Genomic DNA, 21216 nt, shown 5'->3' on the forward strand with positions numbered 1-21216 from the left:
ATGGTGTATCAATACACCCAGTCACCACAGAGATACAGGCGTCCTTCCTAACTCAGTTTCTGGAGAGGACGGAAACCGCTCAGGGATTTCACCATGAGGCAAATAGTGACTTTAAAAAAGTTACAGAGTTGAATAATGGCTGTGAAAGGAGAAAACTGAGGATGGATCAACATTGTAGTTGCTCCACAATACTAACATGTGAGGACAGACGATGGGAGATGAGAAGCAAGTACAGGGGGGAATAATTCATAAATAACGGAGATGATACAAAACAAGGACAGTGCTGCACTGTCGGAACTAGAAGCACAAGCTACACTCGCAATAACATCTGCTAACCATGTGTATGTGACCAATACATTTTGCTTTGGATTTGATTTGAATCACTTTTGGCAGCTATTACAGCGGTGAATCTTTCTGGGTCCCTAAGAGCTTTGCACACCTGGATTTTACAATATTTGTCCATTATTCCTTTAAATATTCTTCAGCCTCTGGTAAGTTGGTTGTTGATTATTGCAAGACAGTCATTTTGAAGTCTTGTCATAGATTTTCAAGCCGATTTAAGTCCAAACTGTAACTAGGCCTTCAGGAACATTCAATATAACTCCTACATACAGTTGGCCTTCTAATCACAACGGACTAAATGTGTTTGAATTGAAAAATCAAACTTCTTTTTAAGGCTACTTGTACATTGTCACACAATCCCAACATTATGTAAATCCTCTATTATACAATGATAACATCTCCCTTAGAATTTTGCTGACATGCATTTTTTTTAACATTTATTTAACCAGGCAAGTCAGTTAAGAACAATTTCTTATTTTCAATGACAGCCAAGGAACAGTGGGTTAACTGCCTTGTTCAGGGGCAGAATGACAGATTTGTACCTCGTCAGCTCGGGGATTTGAACTTGCAACCTTTCAAATACTAGCCCAATGCTCTAACCACTAGGCTATCCTGCCTCATCATTGTATAGTTGCTGTAAATTCTTAATCCGGCCCCAGAGTGGAAGGGAGTTTACCAAGGTACCAACAATGTGACATATGTGTCAAACTTCCCTGACCCAAATACATGTCAAGACTGAAGTTTCCACCTTGTTCCACAACCGCTGGGTCTACGGTCCAGAAAAGGGCATCATATTTCCAACTGAGAAAGTATTTAAACTAGAATTCCAGATCATTGGATCAGATCATTTTGGAATCTCATTCTGAGGAGAGAGTTCCAGGTATCTGTTGAACTTCACTACCTGCCTCGACCTCTGAAGCTGACAAGATGGCAAAGCTTGCTGTGACTCTCTCTACTCTGCTGCTGCTGTTGTTGGCACTGATGACTCTGGGTGTCACGGTCTTCCTCCTCTTCATCTGAAGAGGAGAGGCGAGAAGGATCAGAGGACCAATATGCGGCGTGGTATGTGTTCATAGTGAATTTTAATTAAAGAAAGAACTGAACACTATACAAAAGAGTAACAAAAAATAAATATACCAAATACGACCGTGAAGCTACAAATGAGACCTGTGCTGACACAAGCCACTAACATAGACAATCACCCACAAACAAACAGTGCAACCCAGGCTACCTAAGTATGATTCTCAATCAGAGACAACTAATGACACCTGCCTCTGATTGAGAACCATACTAGGCCGAAACATAGAAATCCCAAATCATAGAAAATCAAACATAGACTGCCCACCCAACTCACGCCCTGACCATACTAACTAAATACAAAACAAAGGAAATAAAGGTCAGAACGTGACACTGGGTGAAACTAGTAAATAGGACAGGAACTGTCATCTAATGTGCTGTTTGCTGCCATCAGTGTCAAAGCAAATCAAATCAAAGTTTATTTGTTACGTTCGCCGAATACACCTTTTTGAAATGCTTACTTACAAGCCCTGATCAACAGTGCAATTTTTCAGTAACAAATAGGTATTAGGTGAACAATAGATACGTAAAGAAATGAAAATATCAGTAAAAGATAGTGAATAATAACAGTAGTGACGCTATAACAAGGCTATATACAGTAGGAAAGCTGTATACAGTAGCGAGTCTATATACAGTAGTGAGGCTATATACAGACACCGGTTAGTCAGGCTAATTGAGGTAGTATGTACATGAATGTATAGTTAAAGTGACTATGCATACATGATAAACGGAGAGTAGCAGCAGCGTAAAAGAGGGGTTGGGGGGGAGACAATGCAAAGAGTCCGGGTGGCCATTTGATTACTTGTTCAGGAGTCTTATGGCTTGGGGGTAAAAGCCCCCCTCCAAAGGTGCGGACTCCGGCCGCAAACCTGAACCTATAGGGGAGAGTCCGGGTGGGCATCTACTCTCGGTGGGGGCTCCGGTGCGGGATGCAGACCCCGCTTCACTTGAGGCCCCCCCCCACAACGGTGGCGCCTCTGGTGCAGGGATAGTCGCCGGGACCTCCGGAACGTAGATCGTCGCCAGAGGCTCTGGACTGGGAACCCTCGCTGAAGGCTCTGGACTGGGAACCCCCGTCGAAGGCTCTGGACTGGGAACCCTTGCCGAAGGCTCTGGACTGGGAACCCTCGCCGCAGGCTCCGGACTGCAGACCGTCACCAGAGGCGCCGAACTGGGGACCGTCGCCGGAGGCTCTGGACTGGGGACCGTTGCCGGATGCTCTGGACAGGGGTCCGTCGCCGAAGACTCCGGACTGGGGACCGTCGCTGGAGGCTCCTTTTCCTGGATCATCACTGCAGGCTTCGTGCCATGGATCATCACTGGAGGCTCCGGGCCATGGATCATCACTGGAGGCTTAGTGCCATGGATCATCACTGGAGGCTTCGTGCCATGGATCATCACTACAGGCTCCGGGCCATGGATCATCACTGGAGGCTTCGTGCCATGGATCATCACTGCAGGCTCTGGGCCATGGATCATCACTGGAGGCTTCGTGCCATGGATCATCACTGGAGGCTTTGGGCCATGGGTCATCACTGGAGGCTTCGTGCCATGGATCATCACTGGAGGCTTTGTACGTGGAGCCGGAACAGGTCTCATCGGACTGAGGAGACGTACTAGAAGCCTGGTGCGTGGAACTGGAACAGGTCTCACGGACTGGGGAGATGCACTGGACGCCTGGTGCGTGGAGCAGGCACCGGATACACTGGGCCGTGGAGGCGCACTGGAGGTCTTGAGCGTAGAGCTGGCACAACCCGTCCTGGCTGGATGCTTACTTTCGGGGTGCTGGCACAGGACGCACTGGGCAGTGAAGGCGCACCGGAGACACAGTACACAGAGCCGGCGCAGGAGACCAGGAGCGCTGAGCCGACACCATCCGACCTGGCTGAATGCCCACTCTAGCACGGCAAATGCGAGGAGCTGGCACAGAGCGCACCGCTGTGAATGCGCACTGGAGACACAGTGTGCATCACCGCATAACACAGTGCCTGACCAGTCACACTCTCCCTACGGTAAGCACGGAAAATTGGCTCAGGTCTGTGTTGGACTTGGTGTAGGCTAGCCTGTGCTCGGCTTGGTGTAGGCTAGCCTGTGTTGGGATTGGTGTAGGCTAACCTGTGCTGTGCTTGGTGTAGGCTAGCCTGTGTTGGGATTGGTGTAGGCTACCCTGTGCTGGGCTTGGTGTCAACTCTTGGCCTATCGAATACACAGTGTCAATGGGGTCATATTGCACTTCCTAAGGCTTCCACTAGATGTCAACAGTCTTTAGAACCTTTGATGCTTCTACTGTGAAGTGGGGGCGAATGAGAGGGGAATGAGTCAGAGGTCTGTCAGAGAGCTCAGTCTCGCACGTTCACGTGATAGTTAGCATGCGTTCCATTGCATTTCTACAGACAAAGGAATTCTCCCGTTGGAACATTATCGAAGATTTATGTTAAAAACATCCTAAAGACTGATTCTGTACTTCGTTTGACATGTTTCTACAGACTGTAACGGAACTTTTTGACTTTTCGTCTGCTCCTAGTGATCGCGTGTCATGAATTTGGAATACTGGGCTGAAAGCGCTAACAAAAAGGAGGTATTTGGACATAAATTAAGGACATTTATTGTGGAACTGCGATTCCTGGGAGTGCTTTCTGATGAATATCAGCAAAGGTTGTGACTACACTGTTGACTACACAACATGGCGGATATCTGTTTGGGTTGTTTTGGTCTCTGAGCTGTACTCAGATTATTGCATGGTTTGCTTTTTCCGTAAAGTTTTTTTGATATCTGCATTAAGGAGAAGTGGATCTAAAATTCCATGCATAACAGTTGTATCTTTTAGCAATGTTCATTATGAGTATTTCTGTAAGTTCATGTGGCTCTCTTCAAAATCACCAGATGTTTTGGAACTACTGAACATAACGCGTCAATGTAAACTGAGATTTCTGGATATAAATATGAACTTTACCGAACAAAACAAACATGTATTGTGTAACATGAAGTCCTATGAGAGTCATCTGATGAAGATCATCAAAGGTTAGTGATTCATTTTATCTCTATTTCTGCTTTTTGTTACTCCTCTCTTTGGTTGGAAAAATGGCAGTTTTTTTCTGTGACTTGGCTCTGACGTAACATAATGGTTTGGTTTGCTTTCGTCGTAAAGCCTTTTTGAAATCGGACACGGTGCCTGGTTATACAACAAGTTAATCTTTAAAATGGTGTAAAATACTTGTATGTTTGAGGAATTTTAATTATGGGATTTATTTCTGTTGTTTTCTGAGCGTCCCACGTACCCTAGAGAGGATATATTATTGATTAAATTCTGTATCAATGAATGAAAAAGAAAATATGGTTATGAGACTCGCTGGGCTGTCCACGTGTAACATGAATGCTCACGGCAGATGTTGGATCAATATCCACCTTCGTGACATGGCACGCAGGCACACACACACACACACACACACACACACACACACACACACACACACACACACACACACACACACACACACACACACACACACACACACACACACACACACACACACACACACAAAGAAGTTATTAAGAACCTGGTTCAAGGAGAACCCTTTTGGGTTCCATGTACAACCCTTTCCACAGAGGGTTCAACATGGAACCCAAAATGGATCTATGTGGAAATAAAAAAGGGTTCTCCCCGGAACCAAAAAGGGTTCTCCTACGGGGACAGCCGAAACCAATGTTTCTAAGAGGGTACATACCCATCTAACTGCCTGTCAGATTGATTTAAGTGGGAAAACACATCATGATCTACATCACACCGGGTCAATGAACAGCCCCCCCCCCCCACCCAAACCTCAAACCCCTGGCGGTTAGAGAGAGAGAGATAGGGCAGGGGAAGGAGGAGAGAGAGGCAGAGAGAGGAGGGAGAGAGAGAGACAGGGGAGATAGGGAGAGGGAGGAAGAAAGAGATAGAGATTGAGAGAGAGAGGGAGTAGAGTTGGGGAGAGAGGGGAGAGAAAGAGAGACGGTTAGGGGGGTGAGAGCAGGGAGAGAAAGAGAGGTAGGAAAAGTGGGAGAGAGGGAAGGAGAGAGATGGTGATAGGGATGAAGAGAGAGAGAGGAAGAGAGAGGAGGGAGAGAGAGAGAGGGGAGAGAGGGAGAGGGAGGAAGAAAGAGATAGAGAGATTGAGAGAGAGAGGGAGTAGAGTTAGGGACACAGATGGGAGAGATGGTGATAGGGATGAAGAGAGAGAGAGGAAGAGAGCATTTCCATCAGCATGTTTGGCTGCATGTCTGTTATGGTTGAGTTGACACACCGGGTCAATAACAGTTGTAATGAGTTTTGGTTCATGTTTCTGAATTGTGATTTCCATCTCTATACCTCAGACGTTTGATATTCCTATTTAATTGTCCAATGGACTTGGCCTAACAAATATTTTTGGTTTAGCACATATGAAGATAACTATGTATTTACTTCCTGTAAATTGACCAATATATTAATACTAGCTGCACCCAGCCCTATGGCAGTAAATCATTGCATCAGATTTTGCAATTCAATGCAATTGTCATGTCTGCTCCCGCTCCCCCTCCCTGGCGCTCGAAGGCACCAGGCTCCCCAGCATTACGCACTCCTGCCACCGTCAGTACGCACACCTGCCTTTCCCCATCATGTGCATCAGTGTATTATTGGACTCACCTGGACTCACCTGTTTATTACCTCCCCTATATTTGTCAGTTCCCCATCTCTGTTCCCGACTGCATTGTTTGTCGTCTGTCCGTATGTTTCCCGGGGCTGAGGCTGTTGCTTGTTCCTTGTCTGTTCCTATTAAATGTTGACTCCCGGTCGCTACTTCTCATCTCCAGCGTCGGCTCTTACAGCATTTGAATATTTCATGACTGTAACAATAGAATAATAACTGAATTATATGAATGAAATCACAACAACAAAGTATAAATACATGCTACTAATAATCTATTGTCAACTTCCCATCTATTTGAAACATTTAGATTTCTTTATCACTGTTCATGTGTTGAGCTATTGAATTCTCACAAGAAAATAATTTGGTTAAAAATGCAGAATGAGAACTTCCAGAACTGGAATTTCACTGCTTTGGTAGCAGAGACAACAGTGTGTGTTGTGACACAGTTTGGAATTTGGGAATTTAACACTGATTGATGTGGGTCTAGGAGTGGGTCTAGGGTGTCAGGTAGGGTGGAGGTGATATGGTCCTTGACTCAGTGCTGATGTCATTAGTTCCTCTTGGTTGTGCTACCTTGTAGCAAAACACAGCTTAGCTTGTTGTTAATCCACCTGGGGTGTCAGATTTCAATAAAGCTTTTCAGCGAAAGGTATCAAAGCGTTTATGTAAGAACATCTCTCTCAGTAGACAAAATATTACAAACAGCTAGCCGCCAAGTAGATTAGTCACAAAAGTCAGAAAAGCAATACATTAATATATATAATATATATATATAATCGATAATATATCATCCAGGACTTTAGCTTCGTCAATAGGAGAGAGAGACACAATGGCTGCTCCAAACTGTTGCGCAAGCAAAACTCTGGGGACACCCAGCTATACACTGACGCGATGTGATCTTTCTCGCTAATTTTTCAAAATAAAAGCCTGAAACTATGTCTAAAGACTGTTCACAACATGGGGAAGCCATGGAAAAAGGAATCTGGTTGATATCCCTTTAAATGGAGGGAAGGCATTCAATGGAACATGGAGCTTTCAAAATAGAGGCCACTTCCCGGTTGAATTTTCCTCAGGTTTTAGCCTGCAATATGGGTTCCGTTATACTCACAGACAATATTTTGACAGTTTTGGAAACTTTAGTGTTTTCTGTCCTAATCTGACAATTATATGCATATTCTAGATATTGGGCCTGAGAAATAGGCAGTTAAATTTGCATACGTTTTTCCTCCAAAAATCAAAATACTGCCCCCTTCACTCAACAGGTTAACTAAATCAGAGGACCGCCCATGAGCACAGTTAGGACCTGGCGCCATGAGACAGCTTTTTCTGCTCTTCTGAATATAACCCCCACCTTGAGAATTTCTCAACAGACCATGTTGTTCTCAATTACGAGAGGACAAAGGTTGCAGACCAGCTTACCTCGATAACGAGAGGGCCAAGGTTTGAGACCAGACTGCTGAATCTTTTAACCATTCCACGTGGTTAAACTCTTAGACTATCGATACCGACAGAATAAGAACAAGTCTTTGATATTAATTACTAGTCTGCACCTAGGAATTCGGTATCATTGAACGGGAAGATCGACAACGCCAAAACATCTAATCTATAACGACCTGAATGAATGTCACTCTGAACTATCCATTCTAACCACAACACACACAGAGAGAGAGAGAGAGAGAGAGAGAGAGAGAGAGAGAGAGAGAGAGAGAGAGAGAGAGAGGTCGGACACTCTCCAACAGAACAAACTTTTCAACAGAGATCCCGACGACACACTGAGCGGAAATATATATATTGATTGCAATTGTTCCTGAATGAGTGAGCGTTCATGTGCAAAGGATTAGCATTTCAATTGTTATAATCATCAACTCTGTAGTGACTTCTCAGCTGACCCCCACTCCCCTTTTGTCTAACAAGCCGCAATGCCTATTTAGCCCACTAGGGTACATTCCCCTATCATTTCTTGTAACCACATTTACTTTGTTTGTTTGTGTGTGCACTTCTGTGATTGTTTAGTTAGTTAATAAATAAATGATTTAAGACAATTGATGTATGGATGACTCATAGTGAAGACTGGGTTCGTGCAGATAACAAACCATTTACAACGTTTGGAATGAGACTAACGTAAAATAAATAAGTCATTAATCAGAAGACTAATTGATCAGATATTAAAATATCTGAAAAGTTATATTAGGAAAATTATAAGTTTGTAATCTGAATATTTTCCTTTCCCCCTGACTTCCTAGTTAATTCCATTTGCCTGATTAGTTAATCACGAAATGCTAATTACAGAGAATCTTTGATAAAAACTAAAACTTTTCAGTTAATGATAGTAAAAACACCACACCTCTCATTGTGTAGTGTCCTCTACAGTTACTACATCCACCCACTGGTGACCTGGTTTATGGTTTATTGTCCTCCACAGTTACTATACGATATTTTCTCTGTCTGTCTGCTTCATCAGTTAGTATCTGTCATTGTGCTGTCCCAAAAAAATTAACCTTTATTTAACTAGGCAAGTCAGTTAAACCACTTTGGGATAGGCGGGACGCAAATGTCTCAACTGGCCAATTGCCAGGGAAAATGCAGAGCGCCAGATTCAAATAAAATACTATACAATTCGAACTTTCATTAATCACACATGTAAGATACTCAATTAAAGCTACACTCGTGAATCCAGCCAACATGCCAGATTTTAAAAATGCTTTTCGGCGAAAGCATAAGAAGCTATTATCTGATAGCCTGCACCATCTGCACCAGCAGTAAACAAAGGAGTTAGCATATTTCAACCCTACAGGCGCTACACAAAACGCTGAAATAAAATATAAAACATGAATTACCTTTGACAAGCTTCTTTTGTTGGCACTCCAATATGTCCCATAAATATCAAAATTGGTCCTTTTGTTCGATTAATTCCATCCATATATATCCAAAATGTCCATTTATAAAGCACATTTGATCCAGAAAAAAACAGCTTACAAAAAACGCAACGTCACTACAAAATATTTCAAACGTTGCCTATAAACGTTGCCAAAATATTTCAAACTACTTTTGTAATACAAATTTAGCTATTTTTAAACGTTAATAATCGATCAAATTGTAGACGGGTCTTTCTGTGTTCAATACAGGAATGAAAACAAACCAGCGCTGCTTTTCACGTCTTGCACAACTCACAAAAGTGTCCCCAGTTCCTAGTTGGCCTACTTATTCATTGCACAAAGGAATAACCTCAACCAAATTCCAAAGACTGGTGAAATCCAGGGGAAGTGGTAGGAACTGAAAACAGGTTCCTATGAAATATCCCTTGGCAAAGACAACCCAGGGAATGGAGAGGGCTAAAAAAATAACTAATCTGAACAGTTAGTCCTCGGGATTTTGCCTGCTACATAAGTTCTGATATACTCACAGACATGATTCAACAGTTTTAGAAACTTCAGAGTGTTTTCTATCCAAATCTATGAATAATATGCATATCTTATATTCTTGGCATGAGTAGCAGGAAGTTGAAATTGGGCACGCTATTTATCCAAAAGTGAAAATTCTGCCCCCTAGCCCCAAGAGGTTTTAAGAACAAATTCTTATTTGTAATGACGGCCTAAACCGGCCAAACCTGGACGATGCTGGGCCAATTGTGCGCCGCCCTATGGGACTCCCAATCACGGCCGGTTGTGATACAGCCTGGATTCAAACCAGGGATGTCTGTAGTGACACCTCAAGCACTGAGATGCAGTGTCTTAGACCGCTGTGGCACTCAGGAGCCCCCCTCATACCACACAAGATGAATACACAAAAGAAGTGAGAATTCTTAGTAAAATATACATTATTTATTATAGATATAAAATGTAACAGTAACTGTTAAATATAACAGATGTGATCAATGATCTGATCATACACAAGACCTTTATGAATAAAAGGGTTAAAACATGTGATTTCTGATGCTCATACAACAAGATTATACCATTAAACTCTGCCAACACAGATGATTTCATATACAAATAGGTTATGTAAAATAATAAACAGAGGTTCCAGCCCTGAATGCTGATTGGCTGACAGCTGTAGTATGTCAGACCATATACTATCGGTATGACAATAAATAATATGTTTACTGCTCTACTTATGTTTGTAACCAGTTTATAATAGCAATAAGGCTCCTCAGGGGTTTGTCATATGTGGCCAATATACAATGTCTCAGGGCTGTGTCCAGGTGCTCCGCGTTGTGTATATCCTTAATTTATTATACTTTTCAGCAGAGAGAAATGTCTGATAAAATTCAGGTAGTTGGATAAACTTAGAGATAGCAGGGTTCCAGCATGTTTGCATTCTCCTCCGTCATTGAAGATAGCAACACAAACTCTTCGTCCTGTGTACCCTTGTGATGACAACTATTCCTATGACCTTTTCTTGTTCAATTGTTCCGCTCTCTCCCTGTAGAGAAGAAATAAAGTTATGTCATCCATTTCTTATACCATCATTTTACCTAATATCCTTATGATAAACCCTACACACACTGTCAGTATAATTCAATTCCATGGAACCAAATCATTTTATCCTGAATAAATATGAATGATTTCTTACCTCAGCTTGCGAACAGCTTTCATAACCCAGCCCTTGGTGGGATCCATACATGGGAATCTCCCTCTGACAGTGTGGAAACTGGAAGAGAACATGTTGAAGAGACAACATCAGTCAATCATCAGTGCTTTATAGGCTTACATCTCTATAATATCACAATGCAATATCACATCGCAAATGAATCAATGCAACTAACAACCAAGTTATCAAGTTATCAAATTGTTTTACTTCTGTTGTAAAGTTATTTTATACTTAATGATATACTTAAATTGAAGAAATACTACATGTGTTACAATTAACGTAATCATTTTACTTGCAATTTGTCCCAGTTCTACTGTTAGGCCTTCCAGAGTCACTCACATGATAGCATCAATGTTGCACCCGTCTTTCACTGTCTGTATGGAAAAGCCAAGGATGAGACGAATGTCCATCCTACCCTGGGAGTAACTCGTACAACAGCCTCTAGGAAAACCTATTGAGCAAAAAGACAAGAAACTTTATCTTGTATAGCAATTAAAAAACACCATTTGCAAAAAACAAAGAGGCAGGCAGACAGACAGACGGACTGAGACAAAACGTTCACATCCAATATTGACCTTGTTTAGCTGCAGAAACCTCGGCAGCAAACAGCCCCACAGCCAGGAGCACGAGCAGCACAATAACAGGGGCTCTGATCAGGGCCATCTCTTCTTCAGTGGTGCTGTGATGTGATGAGCTGCTGTCTTCAGACAAAGAGCTTCAGTGGCTGTGTGAGGTCCTATTCCTCACCAGAGCCATATATATACTCCTGGTGCAGGTAGAGGCTTATTCTCTGAGAGGGAGAAATGGGCTTTCCTACCCACGCCTTAAAACCAAAGTTCCACAGCAGAATTTCCCCATCACTTTCCCCAATGAACAAAAAAGGGAAACAAGATTCTTGAACAGAACAAGAGGGAGGATGTTTGAACAGCTTTTACGTGTATATTTATATACAGCATTTATTCTGAGCTGATTGAAATGCACGACAATATTAGTGTACCTAAATTATTGTACCTTTGTTGAAGTCTCCTGGGTTAAGGAATACATTTTGGGATTATGTTAAGTGAGTTTGTGTTTTATATTATATCTCAGTATTTCATTATTCTGGTGCTGGGGACCCAAAGGGTTTAGTTTTGCCCCAAACGCTACACACCTGATTCCACTAATTACCTCATCATCAAAACCCTGCTCAGACGACGGATGCATCAACCAATGGTTGTGTGGGATGTCATCGACCGTGCTGTCAAGCACCAGATTGCTAATAGAACATTAGAACATACCTAAAATACCTATCCAGGCATTGTAAGATCTAGCATGCATCAGCAATTCCTTATATTACCTATCCAGGCATTGTAAGATCTAGCATGCATCAACAATTCCTTATATTACCTATCCAGGCATTGTAAGATCTAGCATGCATCAGCAATTCCTTATATTACCTATCCAGGCATTGTAAGATCTAGCATGCATCAGCAATTCCTTATATTACCTATCCAGGCATTGTAAGATCTAGCATGCATCAGCAATTCCTTATATTACCTATCCAGGCATCGTAAGATCTAGCATGCATCAGCAATTCCTTATATTACCTATCCAGGCATTGTAAGATCTAGCATGCATCAGCAATTCCTTATATTACCTATCCAGGCATTGTAAGATCTAGCATGCATCAGCAATTCCTTATATTACCTATCCAGGCATTGTAAGATCTAGCATGCATCAGCAATTCCTTATATTACCTATCCAGGCATTGTAAGATCTAGCATGCATCAGCAATTCCTTATATTACCTATCCAGGCATTGTAAGATCTAGCATGCATCAGCAATTCCTTATATGACCTATCCAGGCATTGTAAGATCTAGCATGCATCAGCAATTCCTTATATTACCTATCCAGGCATTGTAAGATCTAGCATGCATCAGCAATTCCTTATATTACCTATCCAGGCATTGTAAGATCTAGCATGCATCAGCAATTCCTTATATTACCTATCCAGGCATTGTAAGATCTAGCATGCATCAGCAATTCCTTATATTACCTATCCAGGCATTGTAAGATCTAGCATGCATCAGCAACGCCTAGGCAGAGGAACACTCCCAATGATTAGTGGAATCAGGTGTCTCGTGCTACGGCAATAACAGAAAAGTGCACACCTTTTGGGTCCCCATTAAGAAACACCGTTCTATCCTATGATCCTATATGAACTAGTTATAAATACAAGGAGTGTAGGGTGAATTACATGCCAACCACTGTACCTCAATTGAACAATATATCAATTCTACATTATAATGCCCTTTAACCCTCATAACCAAAGGATGTGGGAGATGTGTCAATCATATAAAAACCTTTGTATTTTGATTCAGACAGAGAATAACTGTGGTCTCAAATGAATAGCCTGTTTATGCACCCATTCATCAATCTAAGTGACAGTAAATACAATCCCCATCAAAATACGTCAGTTTAAATTAGAGATATCAGATTTTTGAATGAGCTGCTTCTCAATCCACCACATCCACATATGCAGTGAAAGATGTCAGACCATGAGAATTCCCCAAAATCTGTCTTCTCACAAAAACGTCTGTAGCGTCTGAATGGTTCTCCAGATCTCTGTTTTGATCTCCGTCCCCCACAAGTAACACTGATGTGTCAACTTCTGTCTGTAGTGTCTGAACCGTTTGGACTAGAAACTATTACTCCACTAATACCACACTGACTCTCACCAACACGATGGTGTTCTCCGTTTTTCTCTACGAGCCCCACAAGTGTCACGGGACTCGTCTGAAGGTCCCAACACAAATGAATAGACGTATGGAGGTAGTTTTGTGCCACCAAAAACATGGGGATAAATATGTATCCCAAAAAAAACAAAATATTTCCTGAGTGTTCTCTATAAAAAGGACAGACACTTCAAAACCTGATTCCTTATGATTTATCTTTTTACTGTCTTTTCTTGTGATTTATGAATGTGTTATTCAATGCTTTCTATTGGGTGTAGTAGCAAAGGAAAATTGCAACATTTTATTAATTATTTTTGATACCTAAAGGGGTCCTAAAATTCAACATCAAATAGCTAAATTATCCATGGTGTGACCATCTGAAGACAATTCCATATGTTAGATTAGTAGAACACCCTCCCACCCCCGAAATCGGTCAGACTTTTAGGGGTTTTAACACCTTTGCTGTGGTTATGTGTGTATGTGTAACCATGTACCCACATCAGTGAAACCACCACAGATCATATCATAGAACATACTGTATGTACAGTTATCAGATGTATCAGTTGGTCTAGGAGGAAACACAGTGCATTGTGCGCCACACAGAGGAGGCTGATGGAAGGAGCTATAGGAGGACGGGCACATTCTGTCACGAACCGGCTCAAAGCCCGTAACAAAGGGAGACAACGTGGAGATAAGGAGTAACAAAATATATATTTATTAACTAAAGCAACTAAGGAAAATATACAATGGTGTGTGTAATCAGTAATCAGTAGTGTAAGTGAATGTTTTGCATGCATGAATGTGATAATGCAGGGTGTTGAAAGGTGCCAAAGCAAACAAACAAAAGGCCACCAAGAACCACAACACAATCTACAAAGGTGTCTGCATGGAGAGAGTCTCCTCCATGAATGTGGAAGAGGTCTATTTATCCTGGGAGACACATGGCCCAGGTGTTTCCCATGAAGCTGACGACCCTCCCAACTCCACCCACCGGCATCCTAATAAGGAAACAAGAACAGACAGAATACGGCAGACAGAGTGGGAGGGTCGTCACATTCCCCCCCATAAAACCGGGGACCAACAAGGACCCCGGAACATCATACCAGCCCCTGCGTCCCAAATTGACACAGCCCCTGCGTCCCAAATTGACACAGCCCCTGCGTCCCAAATTGACACAGCCCCTGCGTCCCAAATTGACACAGCCCCTGCGTCCCAAATTGACACAGCCCCTGCGTCCCAAATTGACACAGCCCCTGCGTCCCAAATTGACACAGCCCCTGCGTCCCAAATTGACACAGCCCCTGCGTCCCAAATTGACACAGCCCCTGCGTCCCAAATTGACACAGCCCCTGCGTCCCAAATTGACACAGCCCCTGCGTCCCAAATTGACACAGCCCCTGCGTCCCAAATTGACACAGCCCCTGCGTCCCAAATTGACACAGCCCCTGCGTCCCAAATTGACACAGCCCCTGCGTCCCAAATTGACACAGCCCCTGCGTCCCAAATTGACACAGCCCCTGCGTCCCAAATTGACACAGCCCCTGCGTCCCAAATTGACACAGCCCCTGCGTCCCAAATTGACACAGCCCCTGCGTCCCAAATTGACACAGCCCCTGCGTCCCAAATTGACACAGCCCCTGCGTCCCAAATTGACACAGCCCCTGCGTCCCAAATTGACACAGCCCCTGCGTCCCAAATTGACACAGCCCCTGCGTCCCAAATTGACACAGCCCCTGCGTCCCAAATTGACACAGCCCCTGCGTCCCAAATTGACGAGGGGTTATGTGTTCACACCTCCACCAACCAACCTCCTCCCCAGACCTCAGCAACCTTTGTGCATAGGAAGCAATATTTAAGAGGAAAGAAGAACACACGACCAGGAGGGAACAGACATTATGAGGGGTTATGTGTTCACACCTCCACCTGCACCAACCAACCTCCTCCCCAGACCTCAGCAACCTTTGTGCATAGGAAGCAATATTTAAGAGGAAAGAAGAACACGACCAGGAGGGAACAGACAATATGAGGGGTTATGTGTTCACACCTCCACCTGCACCAACCAACCTCCTCCCCAGACCTCAGCAACCTTTGTGCATAGGAAGCAATATTTAAGAGGAAAGAACACAAGACCAGGAGGGAACAGACAGGAAAGATAGAACATGACAACCCGAAACAATGGTCAGTCACGTAAACATTCAGAAACATGGCACAAAAGACCAACAGCTACAAACTCCAACGAAAAGAACATCAGGGTCCTTAATTTTTACAACTCCCAACGATTCATAGTCACTGCCAACGAAACAGAATTTCACTAATTTCAATCATTTAACCTTGTAGTGTTCAGCGATCTTCAACAGCTGTTCTTTAGTACATAATTCTAACAGGTCCTCTGATGGAAAGCGAATGAACTTGTATACATGAGACACCATAGTCATAAGTAAATAATCTTGCTCAACCCCTCTGCTGAGCACATCAGACCACAACCAGAGAAATGACAATCACCCTGAGCACCACAGAAGAGAGATGAGATACGGAGCTTCCCCAAAACCTACAATAACTCAACCCTAGTCTTCGTGCAGATTTGCGGTGGGTATTTACGCACTGTAGCCCGCTGGCAAGGAAATAGAACTCCCCAGCATGCTGGCAAATTCCACCAAGCCACGGATGTGCCCCCGAGACAACTGCTCAGTCCACAGACACCACACAAAAATAACAAACATTTAACCATGCCCAACATGTCCAAAATTTAAACACGTCGCTAAGCCTATCAGGGGAAAAAGGCTATAGCTCCGGGTAGCAAGTTCCACTACCCTACACAAATCTCCTGAGGTACACAGCCGATTTACTCACCTCCTCAGACTGACTTCCCAACAGAAAGTAGAACAAGAGTTTCCAGGCTAGGCAGGGCCTGGAAACTAACCATTCTCCAACGCAGCACACAAACCAAACAACAAAGGCAACCATTACTGGGCCTATCAAACTCAATATGCAAACCAAACACATACCTCCACGGTCTCCCAAACCAATAGTTCAAAGATCCCGGATGAGCTCCCACTTGTCACGAACCGGCTCAAAGCCCGTAACAAAGGGAGACAACGTGGAGATAAGGAGTAACAAAATATATATTTATTAACTAAAGCAACTAAGGAAAATATACAATGGTGTGTGTAATCAGTAATCAGTAGTGTAAGTGAATGTTTTGCATGCATGAATGTGATAATGCAGGGTGTTGAAAGGTGCCAAAGCAAACAAACAAAAGGCCACCAAGAACCACAACACAATCTACAAAGGTGTCTGCATGGAGAGAGTCTCCTCCATGAATGTGGAAGAGGTCTATTTATCCTGGGAGACACATGGCCCAGGTGTTTCCCATGAAGCTGACGACCCTCCCAACTCCACCCACCGGCATCCTAATAAGGAAACAAGAACAGACAGAATACGGCAGACAGAGTGGGAGGGTCGTCACAATTCTAATGGCCAAAATGGAGTTGATGAAATGGTCCCAAGCACATCAAACACATGGAAACAACGTGTTTGACTCTTTTCCATTGATTCCATTCCAACCATTACAATGAGCCTGTCCTCCTAAAGCCCCTCTCACCAGCCTCCTCTAGCGCCACAGTGATAAAGTCTATTGAGTCAAACCATGGAACTGCCCCTGTTTATGTCCTATGAAGCTATGAAAGGGACCATTTGGGGTGGTGATATTTACTTAAAAAATATGTGGAGTTAGATATCAACCAAACCACAACAGCACCACAGAACGAGTAAAGAACTTTAATTTCACCACAGGGTGTTGCACTGAGGATGAGCAAGAACTTTTCTTACAAGACGTATGACAACAATGATGACATAATGACATGATTAGTTGTAATTCTACAGCTCTGACTGATGGTCAACATTCTATACTCGAGGAACACTCATCTAACCTGTTGAGCAGGGAATTTCAAATGGCGAATGTGAAGGGGAACTTTCAGTTGTGACTTTGTTTGGGTAGTAAATACACACAGCAGGGAAATACAAGAGGAATTCAATCTCCTATCTGATCAATCTAATTGTCATGTCTGTGTGTGTGTCTGTGTCTTTGTGTGTGACTGAGACATCGTGCACTGAAGTACATGGATGTGGGCTGTTACGTGTAGGTTGTCTTGATAATATGGTTATTTTCTAGGTCAGAGGAACACAGAATGTGTTGAGGCCTCAACTCAAATGGGGAAAAGTGTTTCCGTGACAACTAAACAGGTCATCATAAATGGGTTTTAACAGTTCCTCTTCAGTTGTTGCATCATAACTGTCCCTGTTACAACCACAACTTTTTCCTTCTTGAGTTTGTCACAATGCATTAATTGGGACATTATCATGTTTATATGAATATTGAGACATTTAACACATTGGTGCTGTTTTTTTGCAATGTATAACCTCACACAACTACCATGTGAAAACTGGGGCAAAGTGGGAGGATCCTCTACATTCACAGAACAATTGAAGACCACTTCAATGAGCTGAAGAGATGAGTAAAAGTTGAACTCACACCCACTGATACTTGCTTAATATAATATAGAACAAAGGATTCCTGCAATTCAGAAGTTCATGTTTCATATCATTAGCTCTTAATACAGTAAGCTTAGATACATGGAAAAGTACAGTGTCTTAAGTTATTACACCCCTTGATTTTTTCCACATCTTGTTGTGTTACAGCCTGAAATTAAAATGGATAAAATTGAGACTGTGCTAGACAATATACTCCAGCAAATTCTCATCAAATGAATAAAAAAGGAGTCAATAAGTATTCAACCCCTTTGTTATGGCCAGCCTAAATAAGTTCAGGAGTAAAAATTGTCTTAACTCATAATTATTGCACACAGTGAGTCCATGCAACTTATCAAGTTTAAGGTAAGACCCAGGCGCAGACAGCGTCAAAGTAAATAAAGTTGTACCCGAACAGGGGCAGGCAAAAGGACAGGTCAAGGGCAGAGGTCAGATTCCAGGCAGGTGGGGCAAAGGTACAGGACGGCAGGCAGGCTCAGGGTCAGGCAGAGGTCAGATTCCAGGTAGGTGGGGTAAAGGTACAGGACGGCAGGCAGGCTCAGGGTCAGGCAGAGGTCAGATTCCAGGTAGGTGGGGTAAAGGTACAGGACGGCAGGCAGGCTCAGGGTCAGGCAGAGGTCAGATTCCAGGTAGGTGGGGTAAAGGTACAGGACGGCAGGCAGGCTCAGGGTCAGGGGCAGGCAGGTCAAAACCGGGAAACTAGAATGCAGGGATTATAGCAAAGACAGGAGCAAGGGGAAAAACACTGGTAGGTTTGAACGAACAAAAATAACTGGCAACAGACAGAACTCAGGTATAAATAAACAGGGGATAATGGGGAAGATGAGTGACACCTGGAGGGGGGTGGAGACAATCACAAAGACAGGTGAAACAGATCAGGGGGTGACAATCGTGTTCAACATGATTTTTGAATGACTACCGCATCTCTGTACCCCACACATACAATTATGCTTAAGGCCCCTCAGTTGAATTGTGAATTTCAAACACAGATTCAACTACAAAGACCAGGGAGGTTTTCCAATGCCTCCCAAAGAAGAGCTCCTATTGCTAGATGGGTCAAAATCAAATATAAAGCAGACATTGAATATCCCTTTGAGCATGGTGATGTTTTTAATTACACTTTGGATGGTGTATCAATACACCCAGTCACCACAGAGATACAGGCGTCCTTCCTAACTCAGTTTCTGGAGAGGACGGAAACCGCTCAGGGATTTCACCATGAGGCAAATAGTGACTTTAAAAAAGTTACAGAGTTGAATAATGGCTGTGAAAGGAGAAAACTGAGGATGGATCAACATTGTAGTTGCTCCACAATACTAACATGTGAGGACAGACGATGGGAGATGAGAAGCAAGTACAGGGGGGAATAATTCATAAATAACGGAGATGATACAAAACAAGGACAGTGCTGCACTGTCGGAACTAGAAGCACAAGCTACACTCGCAATAACATCTGCTAACCATGTGTATGTGACCAATACATTTTGCTTTGGATTTGATTTGAATCACTTTTGGCAGCTATTACAGCGGTGAATCTTTCTGGGTCCCTAAGAGCTTTGCACACCTGGATTTTACAATATTTGTCCATTATTCCTTTAAATATTCTTCAGCCTCTGGTAAGTTGGTTGTTGATTATTGCAAGACAGTCATTTTGAAGTCTTGTCATAGATTTTCAAGCCGATTTAAGTCCAAACTGTAACTAGGCCTTCAGGAACATTCAATATAACTCCTACATACAGTTGGCCTTCTAATCACAACGGACTAAATGTGTTTGAATTGAAAAATCAAACTTCTTTTTAAGGCTACTTGTACATTACATCGTCACACAATCCCAACATTATGTAAATCCTCTATTATACAATGATAACATCTCCCTTAGAATTTTGCTGACATGCATTTTTTTAACATTTATTTAACCAGGCAAGTCAGTTAAGAACAATTTCTTATTTTCAATGACAGCCAAGGAACAGTGGGTTAACTGCCTTGTTCAGGGGCAGAATGACAGATTTGTACCTCGTCAGCTCGGGGATTTGAACTTGCAACCTTTCAAATACTAGCCCAATGCTCTAACCACTAGGCTATCCTGCCTCATCATTGTATAGTTGCTGTAAATTCTTAATCCGGCCCCAGAGTGGAAGGGAGTTTACCAAGGTACCAACAATGTGACATATGTGTCAAACTTCCCTGACCCAAATACATGTCAAGACTGAAGTTTCCACCTTGTTCCACAACCGCTGGGTCTACGGTCCAGAAAAGGGCATCATATTTCCAACTGAGAAAGTATTTAAACTAGAATTCCAGATCATTGGATCAGATCATTTTGGAATCTCATTCTGAGGAGAGAGTTCCAGGTATCTGTTGAACTTCACTACCTGCCTCGACCTCTGAAGCTGACAAGATGGCAAAGCTTGCTGTGACTCTCTCTACTCTGCTGCTGCTGTTGTTGGCACTGATGACTCTGGGTGTCACGGTCTTCCTCCTCTTCATCTGAAGAGGAGAGGCGAGAAGGATCAGAGGACCAATATGCGGCGTGGTATGTGTTCATAGTGAATTTTAATTAAAGAAAGAACTGAACACTATACAAAAGAGTAACAAAAAATAAATATACCAAATACGACCGTGAAGCTACAAATGAGACCTGTGCTGACACAAGCCACTAACATAGACAATCACCCACAAACAAACAGTGCAACCCAGGCTACCTAAGTATGATTCTCAATCAGAGACAACTAATGACACCTGCCTCTGATTGAGAACCATACTAGGCCGAAACATAGAAATCCCAAATCATAGAAAATCAAACATAGACTGCCCACCCAACTCACGCCCTGACCATACTAACTAAATACAAAACAAAGGAAATAAAGGTCAGAACGTGACACTGGGTGAAACTAGTAAATAGGACAGGAACTGTCATCTAATGTGCTGTTTGCTGCCATCAGTGTCAAAGCAAATCAAATCAAAGTTTATTTGTTACGTTCGCCGAATACACCTTTTTGAAATGCTTACTTACAAGCCCTGATCAACAGTGCAATTTTTCAGTAACAAATAGGTATTAGGTGAACAATAGATACGTAAAGAAATGAAAATATCAGTAAAAGATAGTGAATAATAACAGTAGTGACGCTATAACAAGGCTATATACAGTAGGAAAGCTGTATACAGTAGCGAGTCTATATACAGTAGTGAGGCTATATACAGACACCGGTTAGTCAGGCTAATTGAGGTAGTATGTACATGAATGTATAGTTAAAGTGACTATGCATACATGATAAAC

At 42.8% G+C, this 21216-nt stretch overlaps 1 protein-coding gene across 1 annotated transcript; it reads right to left on the minus strand.

Annotated features, from left to right (window-relative positions):
* Positions 1 to 9885: 9885 nt before the first annotated feature.
* Positions 9886 to 11809, minus strand: LOC116358628 (C-C motif chemokine 20-like). The gene is made up of 4 exons (XM_031810533.1): positions 11252 to 11809; positions 11016 to 11127; positions 10659 to 10736; positions 9886 to 10508 (listed from the first exon to the last, which is right to left on the minus strand). The coding sequence occupies exons 1-4, from the start codon at positions 11337 to 11339 to the stop codon at positions 10472 to 10474; spliced, it is 315 nt and encodes a 104-aa protein (XP_031666393.1). The 5' UTR covers positions 11340 to 11809; the 3' UTR covers positions 9886 to 10471.
* Positions 11810 to 21216: the final 9407 nt, after the last annotated feature.

Source organism: Oncorhynchus kisutch, linkage group LG30 (genome assembly GCF_002021735.2).
Source record: "Oncorhynchus kisutch isolate 150728-3 linkage group LG30, Okis_V2, whole genome shotgun sequence".
NCBI classification, from domain to species: Eukaryota; Metazoa; Chordata; class Actinopteri; order Salmoniformes; family Salmonidae; genus Oncorhynchus; species Oncorhynchus kisutch.